This window comes from Pseudochaenichthys georgianus, unplaced genomic scaffold (genome assembly GCF_902827115.2).
Source record: "Pseudochaenichthys georgianus unplaced genomic scaffold, fPseGeo1.2 scaffold_525_arrow_ctg1, whole genome shotgun sequence".
Taxonomy (NCBI): domain Eukaryota; kingdom Metazoa; phylum Chordata; class Actinopteri; order Perciformes; family Channichthyidae; genus Pseudochaenichthys; species Pseudochaenichthys georgianus.
The window spans coordinates 131,570-156,299 of record NW_027263086.1 but is presented as its reverse complement, the minus strand read 5'-3'; the positions used below and the strand labels follow the sequence as shown (position 1 = coordinate 156,299).

Below are 24,730 nucleotides of genomic sequence, written 5' to 3'. Positions count from 1 at the left end.
TGACCTGCGGTCCTGAGCCCTGGATCTTGAGTCGTGGCTGTGGTCCTGGATCATCGGTCCTGGATGGATATCCTCGTGGATTCATCTTCCTATTATACACACATGCATTTCCAAACATCTGGACTACCTATGTTGCAAATGTATTATCTTTTCAATTTACACACGGCATCTATTGCACGTCTGTCCGTCCTGGAGAGGGATCCCTCCTCTGCTGCTCTCCCTGAGGTTTCTCCATGTTCCCTTTAAACTGTGGGTTTTCTGGAAGTTTTCCTTGTACGATGTGAGGGTCTAAGGACAGAGGGTCTAAGGACAGAGGGTCTGAGGACAGAGGGTCTAAGGACAGAGGGTCTGAGGACAGAGGGTCTAAGGACAGAGGGTCTAAGGACAGAGGGTCTAAGGACAGAGGGTCTAAGGACAGAGGGTCTGAGGACAGAGGGTCTGAGGACAGAGGGTCTGAGGACAGAGGGTCTAAGGACAGAGGGTCTGAGGACAGAGGGTCTAAGGACAGAGGGTTGAGGACAGAGGGTCTGAGGACAGAGGGTCTGAGGACAGAGGGTCTGAGGACAGAGGGTCTAAGGACAGAGGGTCTAAGGACAGAGGGTCTGAGGACAGAGGGTCTAAGGACAGAGGGTCTAAGGACAGAGGGTCTGAGGACAGAGGGTCTGAGGACAGAGGGTCTAAGGACAGAGGTCTAAGGACAGAGGGTCTAAGGACAGAGGGTCTGAGGACAGAGGGTCTGAGGACAGAGGGTCTAAGGACAGAGGGTCTAAGGACAGAGGGTCTGAGGACAGAGGGTCTAAGGACAGAGGGTCTGAGGACAGAGGGTCTAAGGACAGAGGGTCTGAGGACAGAGGGTCTGAGGACAGAGGGTCTGAGGACAGAGGGTCTGAGGACAGAGGGTCTGAGGACAGAGGGTGTCGTATTGTCATACTGATATTCTGTACACACTGAAGTCCACTGAGACAAATGTAACATTTGTGATATTGGGCTATAAATAAACATTGGCTGATTGGTTGATTAATTGATTGATTGATTGATTGATTGATTGATTGATTGATTGAACTAAACGCCACGAAGCGCAAAGAAGTTCATTTAGAAAACACAGCATCGACAGAGTTACACATCGCTTTCCAACTGGATGCAGCTGGAGGACGATAGCTCCTAAACGGCTACCTTTCATTCAGTTATTGACTTTGTGTACATTTGTGTTTCGCACATGAATCTATAGTGGATGTAGCGTGGGTGTGTCTGCACGCTTCCCCCTCGCCTCTGCAGGACCGCAGCTGTATCTCACGGGGACCATCTGCCGCGGATCAGCTCTGACAGGAAGAAACAGACGTCTTTCTCTCCCAACGTTTATTTCTTTAATTCGTCTCCATGTTTTCTCGTCCTCTTCGTCTCCCCCTCCTAACTCCCACACGTCTCCCCCTCCACCCTCACATTCTTCCCCGTCGTCATGTCCTTCTTTCTGCACCTCCTTTTTCCTTTCACAACTTCTCGTCTCCACTTCACTCTCCCCCCTTTCTTGTTCCCCAACCTCCCTTCAATCCCAGCGTTGAACCCACCTCCTGCCTCCCCATCTTCTCTCCTTGCTCTCTGGTTGCCCCCCCCCCACGTCATCTGTCCCCCCCCCCTCATCCGGGTTTCCTGTCCCACTTGGCTGCAGGATCTCATATATCACTTTATTCTTTCTTTGCAAAAAGTCTCTAAATGAGATGAAATAGTTCCACTTATACATAATTCCACATAATCCAGCAATTTCCCAGAAAACACTTAAAAAAAAACAGCGAAAGAAAACTCATTTTAAAGTTTTAAACGTGCAGCGATTTATCAGGAAATCTGGAGAAAAGTTTAAAAGTCAGCGAGAGGAACTGTTCTCTTTCAGTGTGTTGATATTGTTCTCTCTCACACACACACACACACACACACACACACACACACACACACACCACACACACACACACACAACACACACACACACACACACACACACACACACACACACCACACACACACACACACACACACACACACACACACACACACACAGGCCTATTATGGCAGTGGGTTCAGATTCCCAGTGAGCGTGACATCATGCATGTAGCCTCAATCAAACCAGACTTCAGCAAAACCTCAAATGCAGAGAGCAGCAGGAGAGAGGGCTTACATTACAGGACACACACACACGCACACGCACACACACACACGCACACACACACCGTCAGACCCCCTTCCATCAGGACGGAGGAGGAGTTCTGGGACTGGTCCCTGCTTCCTCGCGCTGTGAATCCACAGAGACAGGATTTAGTGTTGCCAAAGATTGATTTTTACATTTTTATATATTTTTGTTTACTGTTGTAAATATCTAATGAGAAATTGTACAAGTTATTATCTGCATCTTGGTACTCAATAAAGTGTTGCAGCTGGACTTGCCTTGTTGCTGCATCGGTCCATGCGGCAACGCTTCAATGCCTCGACGCCAAGAACCCGGAAGAGTTAGCGGAGCAACGACGGAGAGGAACGGTGCCGATGTATTCCTCCGAACGTCAGCGCCGGAGTTTCAGCGTCTCACAGAGTCTCATCATCGTGTCTCGGAGTATCAAAGCACTAAAGCGCCAATGCTCTGAGCATGCTCATCGTCAGAAACAGATTGCTCTGAGCATGCTCATCGTCAGAAACAGATTGCTCTGAGCATGCTCATCGTCAGAAACAGATTGCTCTGAGCATGCTTATCGTCAGAAACAGATTGTAAACTGGATCTGGGCTTTTGGTTGCTCGGCTCGATCAGATGAAGTCTATAGGAGGTGTTTGGGCGCGTCTGGCACCACAAACGGCTTTAAAAACGCTATAACATCCCATATATCTGACTTCCTGTTGTGTTTACGATCTCGCTTCGATAGCCTTATGTTTTCCTCTCCACGTGATGCACACACTCCTCCGATGTCATACCCATTGGACAGTCGCCCGGATAAGGGCAGCGGTCGGGGTCTGGAGACCTCTTTGAAGTGCCTTTTCAGCAGGTTTGAAATGTGTGACGAACAACATCGCTTTAAGAAGTGTGTTTCGGCCCCAACAAATCAGACTTGTGAACGCATTAGGGCGGTGGTGGCGAAGTCGAAGTCCCGGCAAGACCAAGTGCTCCCGAGGTGTCCCTGAGCAAGGCACCGTTCCCCACACTGCTCCTAACACAGCATGGGTGAAATGCAGAGAAAACCGTTTCCCCACGAGGGGTTAATAAAAGTCCATCTTAACTTATGACATCATTGGATCCTTAATCACAACGTCTCTGATATGCTGAGGCCTCCTCTGGACATCGAGTCACTGTTAATGAAGTGAGAAGTTAGGAGTAGCAGCACGCTTACTTACGTAACTCAAACTCATTTTAAGAGCTAACATTCTTAAATATAACCCGACTATAATTCTGTCTATGAACTTCTGTTAGTTCTGTAGTTCTTGTTTGGTTTTATGGTTTGTTAGTTTCTAAAACAAACAAACAAACAAACAAATAAAATGTATTAATATTTAGAAGAGGTGTTGTTGTTGTTGTGTCATCGTAAGACTTGTAAATAAATAAGAATATATGAAAAGAGTACGAGGTTATTACTCAGTGACGGGCTGTTGATAGAGTGAGTAAAAACAATTACCCCTTAAATCAGGACTTCTGGTGATGTAATGGCGCGTTTCCAGGGCAACGCGGAGCTCGCTTTAATGCTGCGTTCAGACCGGACGCGATGCGAATATTCGCTTCGCTCTAAGCGCTCCTATCGCATCGCTCTAGTCGCTCGAGTTTCACCGCGGCTGCCAGCTGTGTTTACTCACGCGCTGGCTCGGGAGCTACAACAACATGAACATATTTGACCGTGATTTAATTGTAATACACGTTTCTAAATGATGCCGAAGTAACAACATACTGATACCGGTTAGTAAAAACCATGAATTAATGCTTTGAGTCTGCAGACAGACGGCAGGCGAACACCTTTTAGAATGCTTGTTCCCTGAATGGAGATCGGCTAAGCTAACGCTATATATGCTCCGACCGTCCACACTCACAACAACGGCCTCCAGACATAAACAAACCAGCGACTGTGTTCTCCATGACACAGACAGTCTGTGGTTTGTACTTGTTTAGCTTCTGTCTAGTTTCTGAACAGATCGTATCTGTCCCCGGCTGTTTGAAGAGCAAGCATGTGAAACAAAAGATAGCATTTACCTGTTTGCATCCAGCTAGCCATGTGAGAAGCCTTGTTGATACGTTGTGTCTTTTCACGAGCTTGCTGTGATATATACAAATCGGGTTGGTCCGGTCCAAGGTCTTTAAATATCAATTTATCTCCCAAACTTCTCCTTTCAAAAGGATTGGAGAGTAGCTCTTGGGCAGACCGAGGTGCGGCGACTCCACCTGCACACCATTCTCATCCAACTACTGCGTCACCGTGGTTACTCACGAGTCTAAACAACAACTCACGTCAACGCACGTAAGCAACATGGGCTCCAACGTGAGCGCCCTCGTGACCAAAATATTTGACGGCGCTGATTGGCTGAAATTATGTTTCGGCGGCAGTTTACTATTGAGACTTTTGCAACCTGCTGGTTGCTGCTGTTTGGCTCGGGGGCTCTGCCCCGTAATGATAAACTAATGCCACGGCAAGGCCAGGCAGGAAACAGGTGACTTATCAGTAACTTTAGACATCGTAACACCATTTTAAACGAGATTTTATTGTAGATTATACATTTTACCGATACCAATTGTATGATATTTACCTTGTTCATTAAAAATAAAAATGTAAAATATATATATTTTTTAAATAAAAAAAATTTAAATATTTTTTTTTTTATTTAACATTTTTTTTAATATTTATTTTGTATGTGGGAAGAGGTGGGGCGGCGCCCCTAGCGCCCCTATGGGCCGGCCGCCACTGTTATTACTAGTGTGTGTTTTTGACAATGACCTCTGAGTGTGGGAGAGAGAGAGAGAGAGAGAGAGAGAGATTGAGAGAGAGAGAGATAGAGAGAGTCGGGGGGGATTAACCAACGAAGAAGAAAGATGTGGCGATGAGAGAAAGGTCCGCCCTCAGAGGAAGGTCAGAGAAGAAGAGACTGACAGACAGCTGATAACCACGAGGACAGCTCAGAATGTGTGTGTGTGTGTGTGTGTGTGTGTGTGTGTGTGTGTGTGTGTGTGTGTGTGTGTGTGTGTGAGTGTGTGTGTGTGTGTGTGTGTGTGTGTGTGTCTGTGTGCCCTCAACTGTCAGAAAGGAGTGTGAAACATCCTTTTGAAGTAAAAGACAGAATGTACTGCCGCTTTCATCCTCTGCCATGACACACACACACACACACACACACACACACACACACACACACACACACACACACACACACACACACACACACACACACACACACACACACACACACACACACACACACACACACACACACACACACACACACACACACACACACACACACACACACACACACACACACACAGTGACTGGCTGCACCTGGGCCAGTGATGGATGAGACACACACACACACACACACACACACACACACACACACACACACACACACACACACACACACACACACACACACACACACACACACACACACACACACACACACACAGTTCTTTCTCACAGAGGAACTTGCTTCACTTGCAATAAGAGTGAGGCAACGTGTCCACTTGCACACTGAACCATCTGCATGAAACACGTGGATGAAAACACACCTGCATTCTGGCCGATCAAATGCTACATTATAATTATATTTAAACCAACACTAAAACATGAGTCAGTTTTGAAAATGTTTTTCCATCTATGGTGCAATAGTGGGCGGAGGTGTGTGTGTGTGTGTGTGTGTGTGTGTGTGTGTGTGTGTGTGTGTGTGTGTGGGTGTGTGTGTGTGTGTGTGTGTGTGTGTGTGTGTGTGCATGTGCGTGTGTGTTAGGGAGGAGCTAGCCATAGATTTACTAGCCAGGTGTGAATGCCTTTGGGTGAGCTTACCTACAGCTGGCCTACACACACACACACACACACACACACACACACACACACACACACACACACACACACACACACACACACACACACACACACACACACACACACACACACACACACACACACACACACACACACACACACACACACACACACACACCACACACACACACACACACACACACACACACACCTCCCTTCACTTGGTTGAGTGGGGGAACACCATGTACCATGTTGAATTGCCATATTGTTGTATTATCTGTATTTACATGATGCTCGCTGCTATTTTGAACATGCACAAATAGATGCATCATTATTTAAAGTGGTGGAAGAAACATGTAGAATTTCCATATACTATTTAGAGTCATTTCTGTGCCGTCTGAAAAGACTCGGGGCGGGGGAGAATATACATACTATGCTGCTGATGGTTACACTCATGTATTTATAGGAAAGAACGTGCTTCAATGTTTCCAAATCCAACGCGTTAATGATGTTTGCTGCCCTTTAAAGGTCACCTATCATCGAGGGGGGCGGGGCTTATGCGGGAGATTCTCCCAGCAGAAACTCAGCTACATGCTGCCGTGACGAAACTCCACATCCTGTTCCAAACCACATCAAGGATCCTCTCTGAAACAGGATGGAGCTCAAACTCTTTCTCTCTCTCAGGTTTACCACGAGGTGACTTCCTTTTTACTTCCTGCTTCTTCACACACATGCTCTCCAGTGCAGGTTAGCTCTGAGTGCTAGCATGCTAATGTCAACACAGACCATATTACGTCCAAAACATGTCTCGTTGTTTCTGACGGCAACGTTTCTGATTGGCCCGTGGGGGTAAACATTTGAGTAATGTCGTCATGACACATTGATGAATAAAAGACATCATGTTTCCTGATAGGAGGCCTTTGAAACATGGACAATAGATGCATCTTATTTCCAGCTGTGGTTTCTTACCTCCACGATGCTCTTCAGATCGCGGACGTAGGCCTGTTCGGTCTCCACGATCTCCAAGACGACTCTATCCAATCGGGACAGCTGTCGGGGCGGAGCTACCAACGGCACCTCGACCAATAGGGCGGCTCCGTCAGGGGGCGGGGCTTCACCCGTCACCTGAGCTCCACAAGCCCCGCCTCCTCCCGCAGTAGCTCCTCCCCCTCCTCCATGAGGCCTAACAAGGGGCGTGAGGTCCAGGCTGATATCGGATCCATTTCTTTTTGGCGTGGAGGAGGAGGAAGAGTTGTAAGTGGGCACGGTGCCATATGGCAGTGAGGAAGAGGAGGAGGAGGAAGAGGAGGAGTGGGAGGTGTCCTGCAGGGAGACGGAGGAGGCGGAGGAGGAGAGCGTGTTGACGGAGGTGCAGGAGGAAGAGGAGGCGCCGCGCTCTACAGACGACATCATCCTACCCACAATGCCCGGCAGCGAGGAGGCTGAGGACGGACGCTTGGCTGCTGGAGACGGAGAGAAGAGAGGGGGGGTTACAATCTGCAGGAACTACTCAAAGAAAGAAACTCAAAGAAAGAAGGTGGTTTTAATGCAGTTTTTCATAACAGTGTTATCAGTAAAGAGCAGGACAGTTGGTTTGCAGAAGAGGAAGAGGAAGAGGAAGAGGATAGAGGGAAGAGAGAAGAGAGAAGAGAGACGTGTTAAAGAGAGACAGAAACACACCATTTAAAACAGAACCTTAACGAGAACCTTGAAGCCGCATCGCAGCATGACACGTGAACACTTTGAGAGACAGCAGGCAAGATGTACGATAATAAATAATAAAACACAATCAAGTAAATAGTGATTCCTCTCAGTAAAATAAAGGAAAACAAAAACCAATAAATACGATAAAATATATTTAAAAAAATAAAAATAAAATATAGCAATAAAATCTCAAGAAAAAGGTTTCTTTCAAAGCGGTTTTTCATTATTATATATGTTTTTTTAACAACAGTATTGAGAGAGGGTCAAAGGTCAAAGATAGCTTAGATCTGCAGTCAATTTCATAAAGATTGTAACACCAGAAGAAGAAGAAGATATAAAAGCGAGTAAACAGCCAAACATGGCGTCCACAGTTTGGACATTTTCCGACAAATCCAACGAAAATGCGATTTTCAAAAACATGTTTACGATGTCTGTGCTAGAGGAGATCAAAGGACATCTGAGGAGAGTTGTTTTGTGTGTAAACAATAGTTATTGATTTAATAAGTTTGAAGCTATGAAATGCTATTTTCAACTCTAGTAAAAACTGCTGGGACCACTTTACAATAAGACCACCCGTATAAAGGGTTTACGAATAGTTTGTAATTCATTTATTAATTAGGTCGTGAACACTTTATAAATCATTACTAAGCTTTTATAAGACATGAGATAAACAGGGCAACTGTGACCGGTTGCTTGCCAAATAGTGAGCCCATTTATCTGTACTGCTAAGCCTTACGCCCCGTCTACACTACAGGCATCGAAAAAATGCTTTCAACGCTTCGCCCATTCACTTGAATGGGGTGACGTAGAAGATTTTGAATCTTCGCCGAACTGCATTGTGGGGAGCGGAGCATGGCTTTGCAAGCATCGTGAGCATCAACAGTTAAGCAATGTTCAACTTTTGATGCTCCCGATGCTTTCGAAACTGGCATCAGCCAATCAAATCCCGTTTATGCAAATCCCGCCAGTACAAGCGCTAGCCAATCAAACCGCGTGCAAGCTGGGAGAGCCAGACCGCAGTTCATATCCTCATATTCCAAACGAGAAATTACGACAGCAAATCACCCGGTTCTTTACGACTAGAAACTATTTACCGGGATACAAACTGGAGGAGCCGGGCATGGAGGGAGGTGGCAAGAGACAGGGGGTGGAACTGGTAGGTTTTCGCCTGTTTGGGGAGTTTATATCCAGTTGACTTCGTTTAAAACATTGCTATTGCTTTGTATCCCGGGGGCGGGAGATTCATGTGATTGGTTGTTGGTCGCCTTGGGCGCGAGAAATCGCCAAGCCTCAGACACGCCCAGCTTCGAGATTTGTTGATGCCTGTAGTGTAGACGGGCCGTTACTTTGTCTTCTTCATCAGCCAGCATCCTTGGTATCTGTAGCTCACTGAGTTGATTCTCACTAAGTAGCCAATATAAGGCTAAGTCATCTTGCAAATAGTGAGCCCACATGTATCGGTACTGCTCAGCCATATTAGAAATGGTAGTAAGGCTTAGTCATCTTGCCAAATAGTGAGCCCACATGTATCGGTACTGCTCAGCCATATTAGAAATGGTAGTAAGGCTTAGTCATCTTGCCAAATAGTGAGCCCACATGTATGCTCACCCAATTTTTATTAAAAATGGTAGTAGGCTTAGTCATCTTGCACATAGTGAGCCCACATTTATCCGGACTGTAATAGCCTAATAAAGCTTAGGTCATCTTGCCAAATAGTGAGCCCCACAGTATCATCATTACGCTCAGCCATATTAGAAATGGTAGTACGTTCATTAATAAATGGGAATGTGTTTTACACTTTACAATATGGCTCCCTTTAGAACTATAAAGTTATAACTCGTAAATAATGGTCATAAGAGATCCAATAAACATCAAGATGGATGGGGGGTAATATCAACTCGGTGAACACCGATACCAAGATTGCTGGCTGATGATAAGGCGAAGTAAGCTGGTAGCCTATATTAGGCTTGTAGTCATCTGCCAAATAGTGAGCCCACATGATCCTACTGTAGTACCAATATAAAAGGCTTTGTCATCTTGCCAAATAGTGAGCCCACATGATCCTAATGTAAGTAGCCCATATAAGGCTTAGTCTCTTGCCAAATAGTGAGCCACATTGATCCGTACTGTAAGTAGCCAATATAAAGCTTAGTCTCTTGGCCAAATAGTTGAGCCCACATTGAATCCGTACTGTAAGTAGCCAATATAAGGCTTAGTCCTCGTTGCCAAATGTGAGCCCACATTGATCCGTACTGTAAGTAGCCAATATAAGGCTTAGTCATCTTGCCAAATAGTGAGCCCACATTTATCCGTACTGTAAGTAGCCAATATAAGGCTTAGTCATCTTGCCAAATAGTGAGCCCACATTTATCCGTACTGTAAGTAGCCAATATAAAGCTTAGTCATCTTGCCAAATAGTGAGCCCACATTGATCCGTACTGTAAGTAGCCAATATAAGGCTTTGTCATCTTGCCAAATAGTGAGCCCACATTGATCCGTACTGTAAGTAGCCAATATAAGGCTTAGTCATCTTGCCAAATAGTGAGCCCACATTGATCCGTACTGTAAGTAGCCAATATAAGGCTTTGTCATCTTGCCAAATAGTGAGCCCACATTGATCTGTACTGTAAGTAGCCAATATGAGGCTTAGTTATCTTGCCAAATAGTGAGCCTGTGTTGATGTATGCAAACTATGTTAGAACTGGTTTATAAATGGCTCTTAATGATTAATAAAGTGTTTACAACCTAATTCATAACCTAATTATAAACCCTCTATGAATCCTTTATAAGGGTAATCTTATTGTAAAGTGGTGCCTAACTCTCAATAGACTTCCTTTTGCTGTTGTTGCTGTTGTTGTTGTTATTGTTGTTGTTGTTGTGGTTGTGACAGTCACTACAGTTGTATTGCTGCTGCTAAGTTACTTTTTGAATGGGAATAAAGGTACTGTATGTGTTATGTAAGATAAGATGGACTTTATTGATCCTAAATTGAAATGTTTGCGTTGCAGCATAAAAGACAAGGCATTGCACATGAGTAGAAATAAACGATTCTAAAATGTAAAACATCTCAAAATAGAAATAAAACAGCATTAAAAAAGTAGAAAATATACAAGTTGACCGTGAAGATAAAAAAATCTATCTCACCAATGAAACACTATTTAAGGGAGAATTTACAATACATACAATATAAAACATGTATTATTGTAATTAGTGGGTCATCTTGAATGCTACTAAAATGGGTAAAAAAGCAAAGTTAATATGAAAGTCAATTGAAAAAACCAACAGTAAGAGGAAATTCTGAATAAAAGACGTTTTAATGTTATGCTCCGTCGCCGGCTTCATCTCCACAAGAAACCAAAAACTCCATCTGTTTCGTCTACCAATCAACCGGCTCTTCACAGCTGATGTTTAAAAGGTATTTACTGATTTTAATGAACTTATCAAATTGAATAAAGACAGATGAGGACTCGTACCTTGTTTCCTGCGTCTCTGCAGCTGGCTCTACTACACCCAGACAGGAAGCACTAACGACAAAACACACGTCCGTCTGAGAAGAAGTGTGTGTTCTGATCACAGAGTGTGAAGCTGCTTCGCACTCTGTTCACAGGGAGGTGTGTGTGTGTGTGTGTGTGTGTGTGTGTGTGTGTGTGTGTGTGTGTGTGTGTGTGTGTGTGTGTGTGTGTGTGTGTGTGTGTGCAGCAGGGCATCAACACCACTGACACAACAACGCTTCTGCTTTTGTTTAAATGTCAGTGAATGATGAGAAACGACAAGTTGATAATTATGTTTGAACATCAGCCGTTTCCAATATTCCATTTACATTCCATTTTTATCCAAAGCGACACAGCCTCCCGTATTCAACTTGGGTTTCTCTTAAAAACCGAAGCACGCTCTGAAGCTGATTCTTCTTCATCCTCTGAATATAGTTACTATACTTTTTATGGTATTTGTTGTAAGGGAAAGAGAAGAAGACTTGAGCTGCAGTCCAGTCAGCGTAGCTTAGCATAGCTTAGCATAGCTTAGCTTAGCATAAAGAGTGAAAGTGTGGGGAAACATCTCCGTCTAAAGTTTGAAAACACATCAACCAACTTTTCTGCCTCTCTCTCTCTCTCTCTCTCTCTCTCTCTCTCTCTCTCTCTCTCTCTCTCTCTCTCTTCTCTCTCTCTCACACTATGTGTTTGTGAATAGCCGTTAGCGTAGCGCCAAGGTATTGTAGTTGCAGCTAAACTGCTACATCGTGCTCATTCCCAAATTATTTTGAAATCAAACAAAACTACTTGTGAGGTTTAGGAAAAAATCACAGTTCATGATAATATAAGTATGTTTGTTGTTGTTGTTGTTGTTGTTATTACGTTACTTCAAATTAGGCATGTTATGTAGATTTTAATACATCACCTGACTTATTTTACTCCCATTAAAATATCTCTTCACATGCTAATCTGAGGCTAGCTGCATCCACTAAAGACAACACACGTAATGTTTCATCTTACTGTGATCAAACTCTTTCTCTTTTTGTAATTGTCATATTGTGTTTATTCTGCTTCTCGTCTTGTCTTTGCATGACAGCTGTGACGCAAATACAAGTAGTATTATTATTATTATTATTATTATTATTATTATGTACTTGTAGCCCAAAAAGCAAAGATGGATTGAGGCTAAGTGTGAAGAAAGTTTGTCTTCATCAGGACGAAACACTTCCACACATCTTGTTTCTTAACTGTGTATAGAAATGGAAACTTAGAGAGAGTTACAAGCTAACATTTCTTTTTTAGATTGTGTGGTGGTGGTCCCCTTTAATACACTGGTTACATGATCCACACATGGAACTAGAGTGGGGGTGTTGTTTCCACACGGACACGTATGTGGTTGTCTATACGTATTGCGTGCCCTCCTGTCTTCTCTCTCTTGTCGTCCGGGCTGCGACTCGACAACACCTGCATTTCTGCTGCTCATTAAAGCAAGCGATGTCCCTCCATCGCACCGCCTCTCTCTTTCTCTCTCTCTCTCTCTCTCTCTCTCTCTCTCTCTCTCTCTCTCTCTCTCTCTCTACACTAACCTGAAATCCATCTCTGTTACTTCTCCTTCTCCGCATAGAAATGTTGGAGCACGACCTGCAACCTGTCTTTTTATTGACAGTGTCCCCCCATTCTTTCTCCTCTCATAAAACACATTGCCTCACATTTAAAAATGCAATTATATCCTTTCCCTTGGCCACGCCTTCACGGAGCCTGTAATCATTTTATTTCCAGTTTCCAGACGCACCTGTCCTGCAGCAGAACGCTCTACCGCTCATTAGAGTTCACATTCCAGACTTCCTGGCACGAGGGCTTTCCCAAACAGCGAGTGTTCCTCCAGCTTTCTGCAGCAGGTCGTTACGGGAAGACCCTCCCTCTCTCGCCGTGAAAGCGCTGCAGCTAATGCCTGAGGTTTAGCCACCTGTTGCTCGCTGCCGGACACGCAGAGCGAGGCTGCGTCTGGAGAACCACCACATCTCAGAGAGACGAGCTGAGGGCCGCTCAGAGACGAGCTGAGGGCCACTCAGAGACGAGCTGAGGGCCACTCAGAGACGAGCTGAGGGCCACTCAGAGACGAGCTGAGGGACACTCAGAGACGAGCTGAGGGCCACTCAGAGACGAGCTGAGGGCCACTCAGAGACGAGCTGAGGGCCACTCAGAGACGAGCTGAGGGCCACTCAGAGACGAGCTGAGGGACACTCAGAGACGAGCTGAGGGCCACTCAGAGACGAGCTGAGGGCCACTCAGAGACGAGCTGAGGGCCACTCAGAGACGAGCTGAGGGCCACTCAGAGACCCGACGTGGAAGAAGTATTCTGATCATTTACTGCAAAAAGTACAAGACAATACTCCATACTACACTGAAAAAACCGAAACGTTGGTTTAATTAAATGTATTATGTCGACAGATTTCACATAATTGTGTATAATGAAAAGATAGGTTCAACTTATAACGCTTTAAACTAACATAATACAGTTACATTTGTTGACATAATACAATTACTTAAATTCAACAATTCAGTTTGTTCATTGTAGTACAAGTACTGCTAGTACACTGGGACAATATTCCCACTAGTAAGCAATGCATTAAAAAATGCATTCATGCAAAATGTAGTTACAGTACTTTAAGAAAAAGTATTTATGTATTATCAAAACAATTAGGTTTAAGTACTTAAGAGTTTAATTGTGCAGTAATATATCCTGAAAGTACTTACAGATTGAGCAGTAATATATCCTGAAAGTACTTACTGATTGTGCAGTAATATATCCTGAAAGTACTTACAGATTGAGCAGTAATATATCCTGAAAGTACTTACTGATTGAGCAGTAATATATCCTGAAAGTACTTACAGATTGAGCAGTAATATATCCTGAAAGTACTTACAGATTGAGCAGTAATATATCCTGAAAGTACTTACTGATTGTGCAGTAATATATCCTGAAAGTACTTACAGATTGAGCAGTAATATATCCTGAAAGTACTTACAGATTGTGCAGTAATATATCCTGAAAGTACTTACAGATTGAGCAGTAATATATCCTGAAAGTACTTACAGATTGTTCAGTAATATATCCTGAAAGTACTTACATATTGTTCAGTAATATATCCTGAAAGTACTTACAGATTGAGCAGTAATATATCCTGAAAGTACTTACAGATTGTGCAGTAATATATCCTGAAAGTACTTACAGATTGTTCAGTAATATATCCTGAAAGTACTTACAGATTGTTCAGTAATATATCCTGAAAGTACTTACTGATTGTTCAGTAATATATCCTGAAAGTACTTACAGATTGTTCAGTAATATATCCTGAAAGTACTTACAGATTGTTCAGTAATATATCCTGAAAGTACTTACAGATTGTGCAGTAATATATCCTGAAAGTACTTACAGATTGTTCAGTAATATATCCTGAAAGTACTTACAGATTGTTCAGTAATATATCCTGAAAGTACTTACTGATTGTTCAGTAATATATCCTGAAAGTACTTACAGATTGTTCAGTAATATATCCTGAAAGTACTTACAGATTGTGCAGTAATATATCCTGAAAGTACTTACAGATTGTGCAGTAATATATCCTGAAAGTACTTACAGATTGTTCAGTAATATATCCTGAAAGTACTTACAGATTGTTCAGTAATATATCCTGAAAGTACTTACTGATTGTTCAGTAAGTACCATTGCTGCGCTGAGGACACTCGATTAGTTGTGTCCTGCCCCGCTCAGAGACCAGGTGGTCGCACGCACCTCCGCTCGTCTAGCGGACATCTCAGTGGACGTCTGCTCACCACCTCCAGCTCAACCTGGACGCGACTGATCGGCCCCTCTGTCGTCTCCCCGACTCAGACGGCAAGGAATCTGGGAGTGACCGTGGATAGCAACCTGCCCGTCACTGCAAACATACACGCTTTACAGCATCAGCAGGATGCGTCCGCACCTGACCCAGACAGCCACGCCGGTTCTGGTCGTCTGGAACGCACTTATTGTAAATCCCTTTGGATACAAGCGTCCGCTAAATGCAATGTCATCGAGTGCAGTAGATTGTGCAGTAATATATCCTGAAAGTACTTACTGATTGAGCAGTAGTATATACTGAAAGTACTTACTGATTGAGCAGTAGTATATACTGAAAGTACTTACTGATTGAGCAGTAATATATCCTGAAAGTACTTACTGATTGAGAAGTAATATGTCCTGAAAGTACTTACTGATTGAGAAGTAATATGTCCTGAAAGTACTTACTGATTGAGAAGTAATATGTCCTGAAAGTACTTACTGATTGAGCAGTAATATATCCTGAAAGTACTTACTGATTGTGCAGTAATATATCCTTAAAGTACTTACTGATTGTGCAGTAATATATCCTTAAAGTACTTACTGATTGAGCAGTAATATATCCTTAAAGTACTTACTGATTGAGCAGTAATATATCCTTAAAGTACTTACTGATTGTGCAGTACTATATCCTTAAAGTACTTACTGATTAAGCAGTAATATATCCTTAAAGTACTTATTGATTACAGTAATATATCCTTAAAGTACTTACTGATTGAGCAGTAATATATCCTTAAAGTAAAGTTACAAGTAAAGTTTTACTTAAAAAATGAAAACATCTGTACATGAAAAACTATAAAATGATTTCTGAGATGATGAACAGTCGAGGTATAAATCTGCACTCAAGTAAAGTAAAAGTACCTCCAAGTTGGATACAGTACGTACATGTACATGGATGTAAATAATGATGCTTGTTTCATGTGGAGAGAGTGAGGTGAGGCACACACACACACACACACACACACACACACACACACACACACACACACACACACACACACACACACACACACACACACACACACACACACACACACACACACACACACACACACACACACACACACACACACACACACACACACACACACACACACACACACACCACACACACACACACACACACACACACACACACACTCAGATGAAGCCTTATTTAGCCATGGCATCCACTCGACAGTACATCAAACTGTGAGTCAGGCAGGAAGTGAGTAATTCACGACTTCATGTATTCGACTCTCAGTCCGTCTGAGACGAGAGGAATCTCTTCCCGCTCGATGGAACTCGGCTCATTACGTCGAGTGGAAGAGGAGACATCTGCTCTTAACTGGGAGGCAATAAGACTTGTGTGTTCGTAATACACGTGGCTTTTTGAGGAAGCACTATTTTTTAAAGATGGAGGTACACATGCATGAATGGGCCTGAATACGTGCAGATATACAGTTAGCTATCATGATGTGTGTATTCATACAGAAAACACAGTACTCATCATGCGACTACAAAGCAACACAAACATAGTCCACTGTCTACGGCTGACTGGAGTATCAGGCTCTGCACTTTCCCTCCTCACCTCATTCCTCAAAGACCGCACCTACAGGGTAACTTGGAGAGGGTCCGAGTCCGACCCTTGTTAATTAACTACAGGGGTCCCTCAGGGCTCTGTTCTTGGTCCCCTCCTCTTCTCCCTCTACACAAACTCGCTCGGATCAGTCATTAGCCCGCATGGTTTTTCATACCACTGCTACGCTGACGACACCCAATGAGTCCTGCCCTTTCCCCGCTCAGAGACCCAGGTCGTCGCTCGCATCTCTGCTCGTCTAGCTGACATCTCTCAGTGGATGTCTGCTCATCATCTCAAGCTCAACCTTGACAAAACTGAACTGCTTTTCCTTCCGGGAAAAGATTGTCCCTCTCTTGACCTGACCATCAACATCGGCCCCTCTGTTGTTTCCCCGACTCAGACTGCAAGGACTCTGGGTGGGACCCTCGATAACAACCTGTCCTTCACTGCAAACATCGCTGCTACAACCCGCTGCTGCAGATACACGCTCTACAGCATCAGGAGGACGCGTCCCCAGCTGACCCAGAGAGCCTCGCAGGTTCTGGTCCAGGCTCTCGTCCCCTCACTAGACTACTGCAGCTCCCTCCTGCTGGTCTACCTGCATGTGCCATCCGACCTCTGCAGCTCATTCAGAATGCAGCGGCTCGTCTGGTCTTCAGCCTTCCTGAATGTTCCACACCACGCCGCTCCTCCGCTCCCTCCACTGGCTTCCGGTAACTGCTAGAATCCACTTCAAGACCCTGGTGCTTGCGTACCATGCTGCGAATGGATCTGGCCCTTCCTACATCCAGGACATGGTTAAACCGTGCACCCCAGCACGTGCACTCCGCTCTGCATCAGCCAGACGACTCGCTGCACCCTCGCTGCGAGGGGGACCCAAGTTCCATCAGCAGAAACACGTGGGTTTGCTGTCCTGGCTCCAAGATGGTGGAATGAGCTCCCATTGACATCAGGACAGCAGAAAGCTCACACACCTTCCAGACTGAAACTCATCTCCTTCGACTCCACCTCGAGGATAGAATTACTAACAGAGCACTTATATACTAATAAAGCACTGGCTTCTCTAAAGCCAGTTGAGGAGCACTTGAAATGTTTAGCTCTATGAAACCTGATGTACTTTATGATTCTGTTTTCCTCAAGGTTGTGTCTTCCTGGTCGAATGCACTTATTGTCGCTTTGGATAAAAGCGTCAGCTAAATGCAATGTAATGACTATTTGGAAGAAACCAATCAAATTGCGATTATTTTGGCTGATTTTGCAATTGCGATTTGATGAAGTTTATATATGATATTCTCATTTGTATTGAAGAACATATTATAATTATTACTTGTGTGTGTATGTTTTGTTAAGTCTGTATAACAAGTAGGCTGGGACCTTTCTGCAGCACCACGGCATTCACTTTAAAATGGTCATTTAAAGGATATTTTGACATTAAGAAATATTAGGCATCCTGCAATTTGGACATTGCACGTGTCCATATTGCAATTTGAATAATATATAGATTAATTGAAGAGCCTTTTTAAAATGTGTGTTAGGTAAATGTTGTTAATATCTTGCTATATATTTTGTTTACTGTAAATTGGTATTTCAAATCGTATATTTTCTACTTTTTTAATGCTATTTTATGATGTTTACATTTTGAATTGTTTATTTCTAGTCTTTACATTTCTCTAATGTACAACGCCTTGTCTTTTTACGCTGCTGCAACGCAAACATTTCCCACATTTGGATCCATAAAGTACTTCTTATCTTGTCAGCACGGCTTGTTGTGTTATTTTGATGATAAGGCATAGAAAGAGACGTGTTCATTAGACACAAGTTATCAGTACAACTTGTTACAGATGCTTTAAAACCGGCGCGTTGACAAGTCCTGGACAACTAGCTTGTTATCAGTAATCCAAACATAGTAGAATATCGGAACAGAATAAAAACGGTGGCATCAACACCTCTGATCGGTTCGAGCCTCGTGTTACTGGGTGTTAAAGGAAGAGCCACAGAAAGGTTCCTGTCACGGTGAAGCTGCTCAGACTCAGAGAATCAGAAAGTTAACACGGCCTCATTCCCCCGCTGACATCATACCGCCCCCCCCCCCCTATCAGCTCTGGCTCTGCTCCAGAATCAAACCGTGCACTTCATCTCCGTGTTAGAAACAGCGCTGACACCAAACAGCTGAGAAGCGGAGCAGAGGGGACGTGGAGACCCAGACTCACATTTTGCAACAGAGAGATACATGCTGCTGTAGTGATGGACAGAGTGGAGGGTTAACGTGGAAGAAAGCAGAAGCAGCCGTTTCACATTGAAGTTTAAGTAAATGCAACATGTTAGCATCTGTTAGCTAGTCAATGCTAACACACACACTTCTGGAAGCGTCATTGTTTGTTCATTTGCTGCGAAATACAAACAAATACATCGTTTGTTTTCGTAGCTTAAAAGTCCTTCAATAAGCAAGGGTACTTCAGGACAGCAGAACGCAAGCTTCCAAATCACTAAATACATTACTAACAATTACTTAATATATACTTTGTTTAACAAGGTTTTCTGATAATCCCCAAAAAGCAAGAAAACCCGAAACCAAACGTATTCTGTATTATTTCACTGATCATATCACGCAAATACACACACACACACACACACACACACACACACACACACACACACACACACACACACACACACACACACACACACACACACACACACACACACACACACACACACGCACGCACGCACACACACACACACACACACGCATCCTAACCTTAACCCTACCCCAACACAAAACCTAACCCAAACCCTAACCAGGTCTTCACCCTAAAATTAATGATCCCCCTTATGGGGACCTCCAATTTGTCCCCATAAGGGAGGTGAGTCCCCACACGTGACTATGTAAACAGATTTAGGTCCCCACAAGGCCACACACACACACACACACACACACACACACACACACACACACACACACACACACACACACACACACACACACACACACACACACACACACACACACACACACTCAATGTTTGTGAATATACACAAAGCTCCTCAGCTTGTACTGCAGACAATACTTTACGAACAAATAGACAAAATTAATCAGATACATTAATGAATTTATAATGTTCGTACGTTTGTTCGTTTGGTTTCAAACACAAACTTTCAACAGGAGCAAGAACACAAGCTCATGGCATCAGGAATATTTAAATAACTACTTTATTGTAGAAATACATATGTTTTAGAAACTAAAGCGTGTTCTGCAGAATCCCCAGAAAAAGAGAACCCTGAAACCAAACTAATGAAAGTAACCGACCGTACTGAGACAAGTAGATGTATCTAACACACACATCAGACACATATTACAGATACAGAGTGACTGTAGATATACTTACAGTCTCAAGGCTTTCAGTGCGTGTGTGTGTGTGTGTGTGTGTGTGTGTGTGTGTGTGTGTGTGTGTGTGTGTGTGTGTGTGTCAGGCGGCGGACATCTCTGTTAAAATGTCTGATTCACTGTTAAAGAACAACTGGAGTCTGTCCGTCCCCATCAGACTGAAACCAAACCGTTTCTCAACCCATCTGATTTCCTGTGCGAAGCAAAGCTGAAAGCTGCGCCCGACTGCAAACACAGGATGTGGTTCGATGCGTTTCGTTCTATCCTTTTCTTTCTCGTGCACACACAAGACGAGGCATTGGCCAATGAAATCACATCTTGAAGGTTCAGATACTGCAAAGTGTACGAGCTGAATTGACATCTTGCATCATGACATGTCGTTAATTTTAAAGCCTTTTTCAGAAAATATTTTCCAATGCCATCCAATAGGGTTCCATTCGACTTTGATACAATGATTTTTATACAATGATTGACCTAAATCAACATTTGAGCACTTCCTGTTCTCTTGCCTGGAAGTCAATGGTTTCTTGGTCTGTGGTTATTACAAGCTGGCTCTACTAAATAAAATACATTAGCAGATGTCCCACTAGAGATTTAAACATGTCGGTCTAAATGAGACTACTTAACGTCATCACGCCCAACATTAGCCACCTTTAGCTTAGCGGTGGTGACGTGAAGTCATGTGACCGTGATGTAGTTCCTTCATAGTCCAACATTAGCCACCTTTAGCTTAGCGGTAGGGACGTGAAGTCATGTGACCGTGCTGTAGTTCCTTTATAGCCCAACATTAGCCACCTTTAGCTTAGCGGTGGTGACGTGAAGTCATGTGACCGTGCTGTAGTTCCTTTATAGCCCAACATTAGCCTCCTTTAGCTTAGCGGTGGTGACGTGAAGTCGTGTGACCGTGCTGTAGTTCCTTTATAGCCCAACATTAGCCACCTTTAGCTTAGCGGTGGTGACGTGAAGTCATGTGACCATGCTGTAGTTCCTTTATAGCCCAACATTAGCCACCTTTAGCTTAGCGGTGGTGACGTGAAGTCATGTGACCGTGCTGTAGTTCCTTTATAGCCCAACATTAGCCTCCTTTAGCTTAGCGGTGGTGACGTGAAGTCATGTGACCGTGCTGTAGTTCCTTTATAGCCCAACATTAGCCACCTTTAGCTTAGCGGTGGTGACGTGAAGTCATGTGACCGTGCTGTAGTTCCTTTATAGCCCAACATTAGCCACCTTTAGCTTAGCGGTGGTGACGTGAAGTCATGTGACCGTGCTGTAGTTCCTTTATAGCCCAACATTAGCCTCCTTTAGCTTAGCGGTGGTGACGTGAAGTCATGTGACCGTGCTGTAGTTCCTTTATAGCCCAACATTAGCCACCTTTAGCTTAGCGGTGGTGACGTGAAGTCATGTGACCGTGCTGTAGTTCCTTTATAGCCCAACATTAGCCGCCTTTAGCTTAGCGGTGGTGGCGTGAAGTCATGTGACCGTGCTGTAGTTCCTTTATAGCCCAACATTAGCCTCCTTTAGCTTAGCGGTGGTGACGTGAAGTCATGTGACCGTGCTGTAGTTCCTTTATAGCCCAACATTAGCCTCCTTTAGCTTAGCGGTGGTGACGTGAAGTCATGTGACTGTGCTGTAGTTCCTTTATAGCCCAACATTAGCCACCTTTAGCTTAGCGGTGGTGACGTGAAGTCATGTGACCGTGCTGTAGTTCCTTTATAGCCCAACATTAGCCACCTTTAGCTTAGCGGTGGTGACGTGAAGTCATGTGACCGTGCTGTAGTTCCTTTATAGCCCAACATTAGCCTCCTTTAGCTTAGCGGTGGTGACGTGAAGTCATGTGACCGTGCTGTAGTTCCTTTATAGCCCAACATTAGCCTCCTTTAGCTTAGCGGTGGTGACGTGAAGTCATGTGACCGTGCTGTAGTTCCTTTATAGCCCAACATTAGCCACCGTTAGCTTAGTGGTGGTGACGTGAAGTCATGTGACTGTGCTGTCCTTATTAGCCTGGACAATTGAAAAACCCCATTAGCTTTTTGTCGTGGGAACCAGGGATATGATGCCTTTCAGGACTACACAAATACAACATCCCTGCAGCACTCTATTGCATTTGTAATCAGCAATATAAATAGGTGATTTACATATTTACAAATTGACTAGCAGTCAGAGTCTGAGGAGAGGCCAGCAACATACAGGAGAACAGATTACAGCGGAGGAGAATCATGCTTTCACTGGCTCTGTGGCGCAATGGACAGCGCATTGGACTTCTAGATATGCCCAGGAGAAGGTATTCAAAGGTTGTGGGTTCGAGTCCCACCAGAGTCGACATTTATGTACGGACATGTTATAATGTAAAGAAAATGTGGACATTTGCAGTTAGTTAACCAATGTTAATCCATCAGGTGTATTACTACGAAGAGGCAAGAAAAGGCAACAAAATATAGTATACACTCTATAGTATATTCCGGTTAGGTACGGTATTTGGCAAAATGTACCGATAAGATAAGATGTACTTTATTAATCACAATTAGGGTAAAAACATGTGTTGCAGAAGCATAAAACAAGGCATTGCACATTGTAACAAATGAATAGAGTAGAAATAAACCATTCTAAAATAAAAACATCTCGAAATAGAAATAGAAATAAACCAGCATTATAGAGTAAGAACAAATATACAGATAACCATGAAGATAAACAATCTATAAACCGTCTGACAAATAAAAAAAGACTTCCTGGATGTTACTTTAATGTTTCATCCCAACCTAAAACTCCACACCCTCACCAAGTAATCTAAAATCATGACCAATCTCAAGTATCCAGGTGTGACCGTTAGCTTGTTCTCAGTATTGTTTTTGATAATCAGCTTCATCTTAGTCCTCTGTTTGATCAATTACGACCTAATCAGAACTGTAGGGGACCCAGGGTAGCTCCCTGAGGAACTCATTAATCATGTATTTGGTCTTTAAGCCTGGACGTTTAGCTCAAACACGCGTAGAGTCTTCAAACATGACAGCACCCACTCATTTTCATGTTCCAGGGTTGTTAAATCTGACAGGAACATGAATCTTAACTGCGCATCAGGAGCTGTTACATAACAGTTAGTGCGCCTGAAATCCACCCTAAAAACACACTGAGAGAGCTGAGGCTATCACAGGGACACAATGATCCGAAGTGCAACATTAAAAAGACATGTTCTTAAAGGGTTAGTATGTAAAGTAGGTTATTGGTTAACCTCTATATACCCTGTTCATATGAATTATGTGAAAGAAATAATTGAATTTTTACGTTCCACTTTATTTTGTAGGATAATATGAATAATGTCTTCTTTTTTAGAGATTTGTAAAGTAATGCTTTGATTCTTTTGTGAGAATTAGATTTATTTTTCATTCATTGTCAATGTCAAGTGTTTAAAGACGGCATGAAAGACAGAGCATTTGCTTTTAAAGACATTTCCTTTCACAACATATTGGATTTTTAAAATTATTTATTAAACAATTAACAGTAATTTTAGGTAAAACAACAACTTATCCGTACAAAGTTATATTTAAACCATATTTACGAGCCTATATTAATAGTTTTTGTTAATAACAACTGAACAGTTTTCCTAAAGTCGGTGAGCTGTGAATGTCATTCTGAGGTGGAATTCCTCTTTAAACGCGAGCTGTGAAACTGTCGGTGTAGTGGATTCCAGCGTGAGTGATAACAGTAATGAGAGAAGAGCTCCTCGCTGTCATTATGGACTCAACTGTGACGCAACATGTCAGTTTCCTAGGAAAACAACAAATCACAGCCTGCGCTGCCGCTCTGCAACAAACTGCTGCTACGGAGAAAAGGGCAGAAGTTTCTGACTTATATTTAATTGTTTTATTTTATTGGTCTTTTAGAAAGGCAATGTCAAAGACAGTATTAAAAACACAGCTTTAGAGAAGTTTCTTTAAAGGAAATACAGACGGCCGGGACAAACAAGGTTAAAGTATAGAAACTAAGTCAATCAAGTGCACCCGAAAGCTCTAACACAGAGAAGACCTGTCTGAGCTGCCCCGAACGCCTCGCCGGACATTTCTCTTTCTCCATTGTTTGCTTCCTGGGTTCTGTGACGTGTGAACACCCAAATGACCGGATTGGCCCAAATGGACCAATCCGCGGAGCTCCTCCCACACCAGGACCCCTTGGCTCACTAACAGGGAGCCCCATTGACTTGCATCGAGCTCCCTGGTTGGTAACAGACGAGTTGGGATCACGGAGGAATGCTCTCCGCAGACCCGTTGACTCACAGCGTTATAAACCTTTTTCTTCCTCAATATCAAGCCACACTTATTGTTTTTACTTCGGCTGTGAGTGTGTGTGTGTGTGTGAGTGAGTGTGTGTGTGTGTGTGTGTGTGTGTGTGTGTGTGTGTGTGTGAGTGTGTGTGTGTGTGTGTGTGTGTGTGAGTGAGTGAGTGTGTGTGTGTGTGTGTGTGTGTGTGTGTGTGTGTGTGTGTGTGTGTGTGTGTGTGTGTGTGTGTGTGTGTGTGTGTGTGTGTGTGTGTGTGTGTGTGTGTGTGTGCTCAGGATGACTTTCGCTTGTTCTCGCTGTATCGCCGACCTGGAAGCCTGTCCGCTCCTCGCAGCAGCAACGAGCCTCGCAACGTCTCGACCAATCAGAGCACACCGGGCTCACAGGGAGGGGGGGAGGAGCTCCAACAAGCCGAGTAGGACAGAGAGTGAAGACACAGACTACACAGAGAGTTTGGAACACAATGTAA

The 24,730-nt window shown here is 43.6% G+C and overlaps 1 protein-coding gene and 1 non-coding gene across 4 annotated transcripts in view; one reads left to right on the top strand and one right to left on the bottom strand.

Annotated features, from left to right (window-relative positions):
• Positions 1-3,273: 3,273 nt before the first annotated feature.
• The window catches only part of LOC117443043 (uncharacterized), a 61,863-nt gene continuing 40,406 nt past the window's right edge, over positions 3,274-24,730 (bottom strand). The window contains exons 1-3 of one of the 3 annotated variants that reach the window (XM_034078991.2): positions 19,992-20,067; positions 6,957-7,450; positions 3,274-3,321 (exon numbers count right to left, since the gene is read on the bottom strand). In XM_034078991.2, the coding sequence (XP_033934882.1) occupies positions 3,319-3,321; positions 6,957-7,400 (447 nt within the window). In that variant the 5' untranslated portion in view covers positions 7,401-7,450; positions 19,992-20,067 and the 3' untranslated portion in view covers positions 3,274-3,318. Of the gene's footprint in view, positions 3,322-6,956; positions 7,451-11,164; positions 11,229-19,991; positions 20,068-24,730 lie in introns of those variants that run through there. The other 2 variants (XM_034078990.1, XM_034078989.1) reach the window with 2 other exon arrangements.
• On the top strand, positions 22,218-22,309 carry trnar-ucu (transfer RNA arginine (anticodon UCU)). The gene is given in 2 exon segments: positions 22,218-22,254; positions 22,274-22,309. It is a non-coding gene; the product is annotated as a tRNA-Arg (tRNA).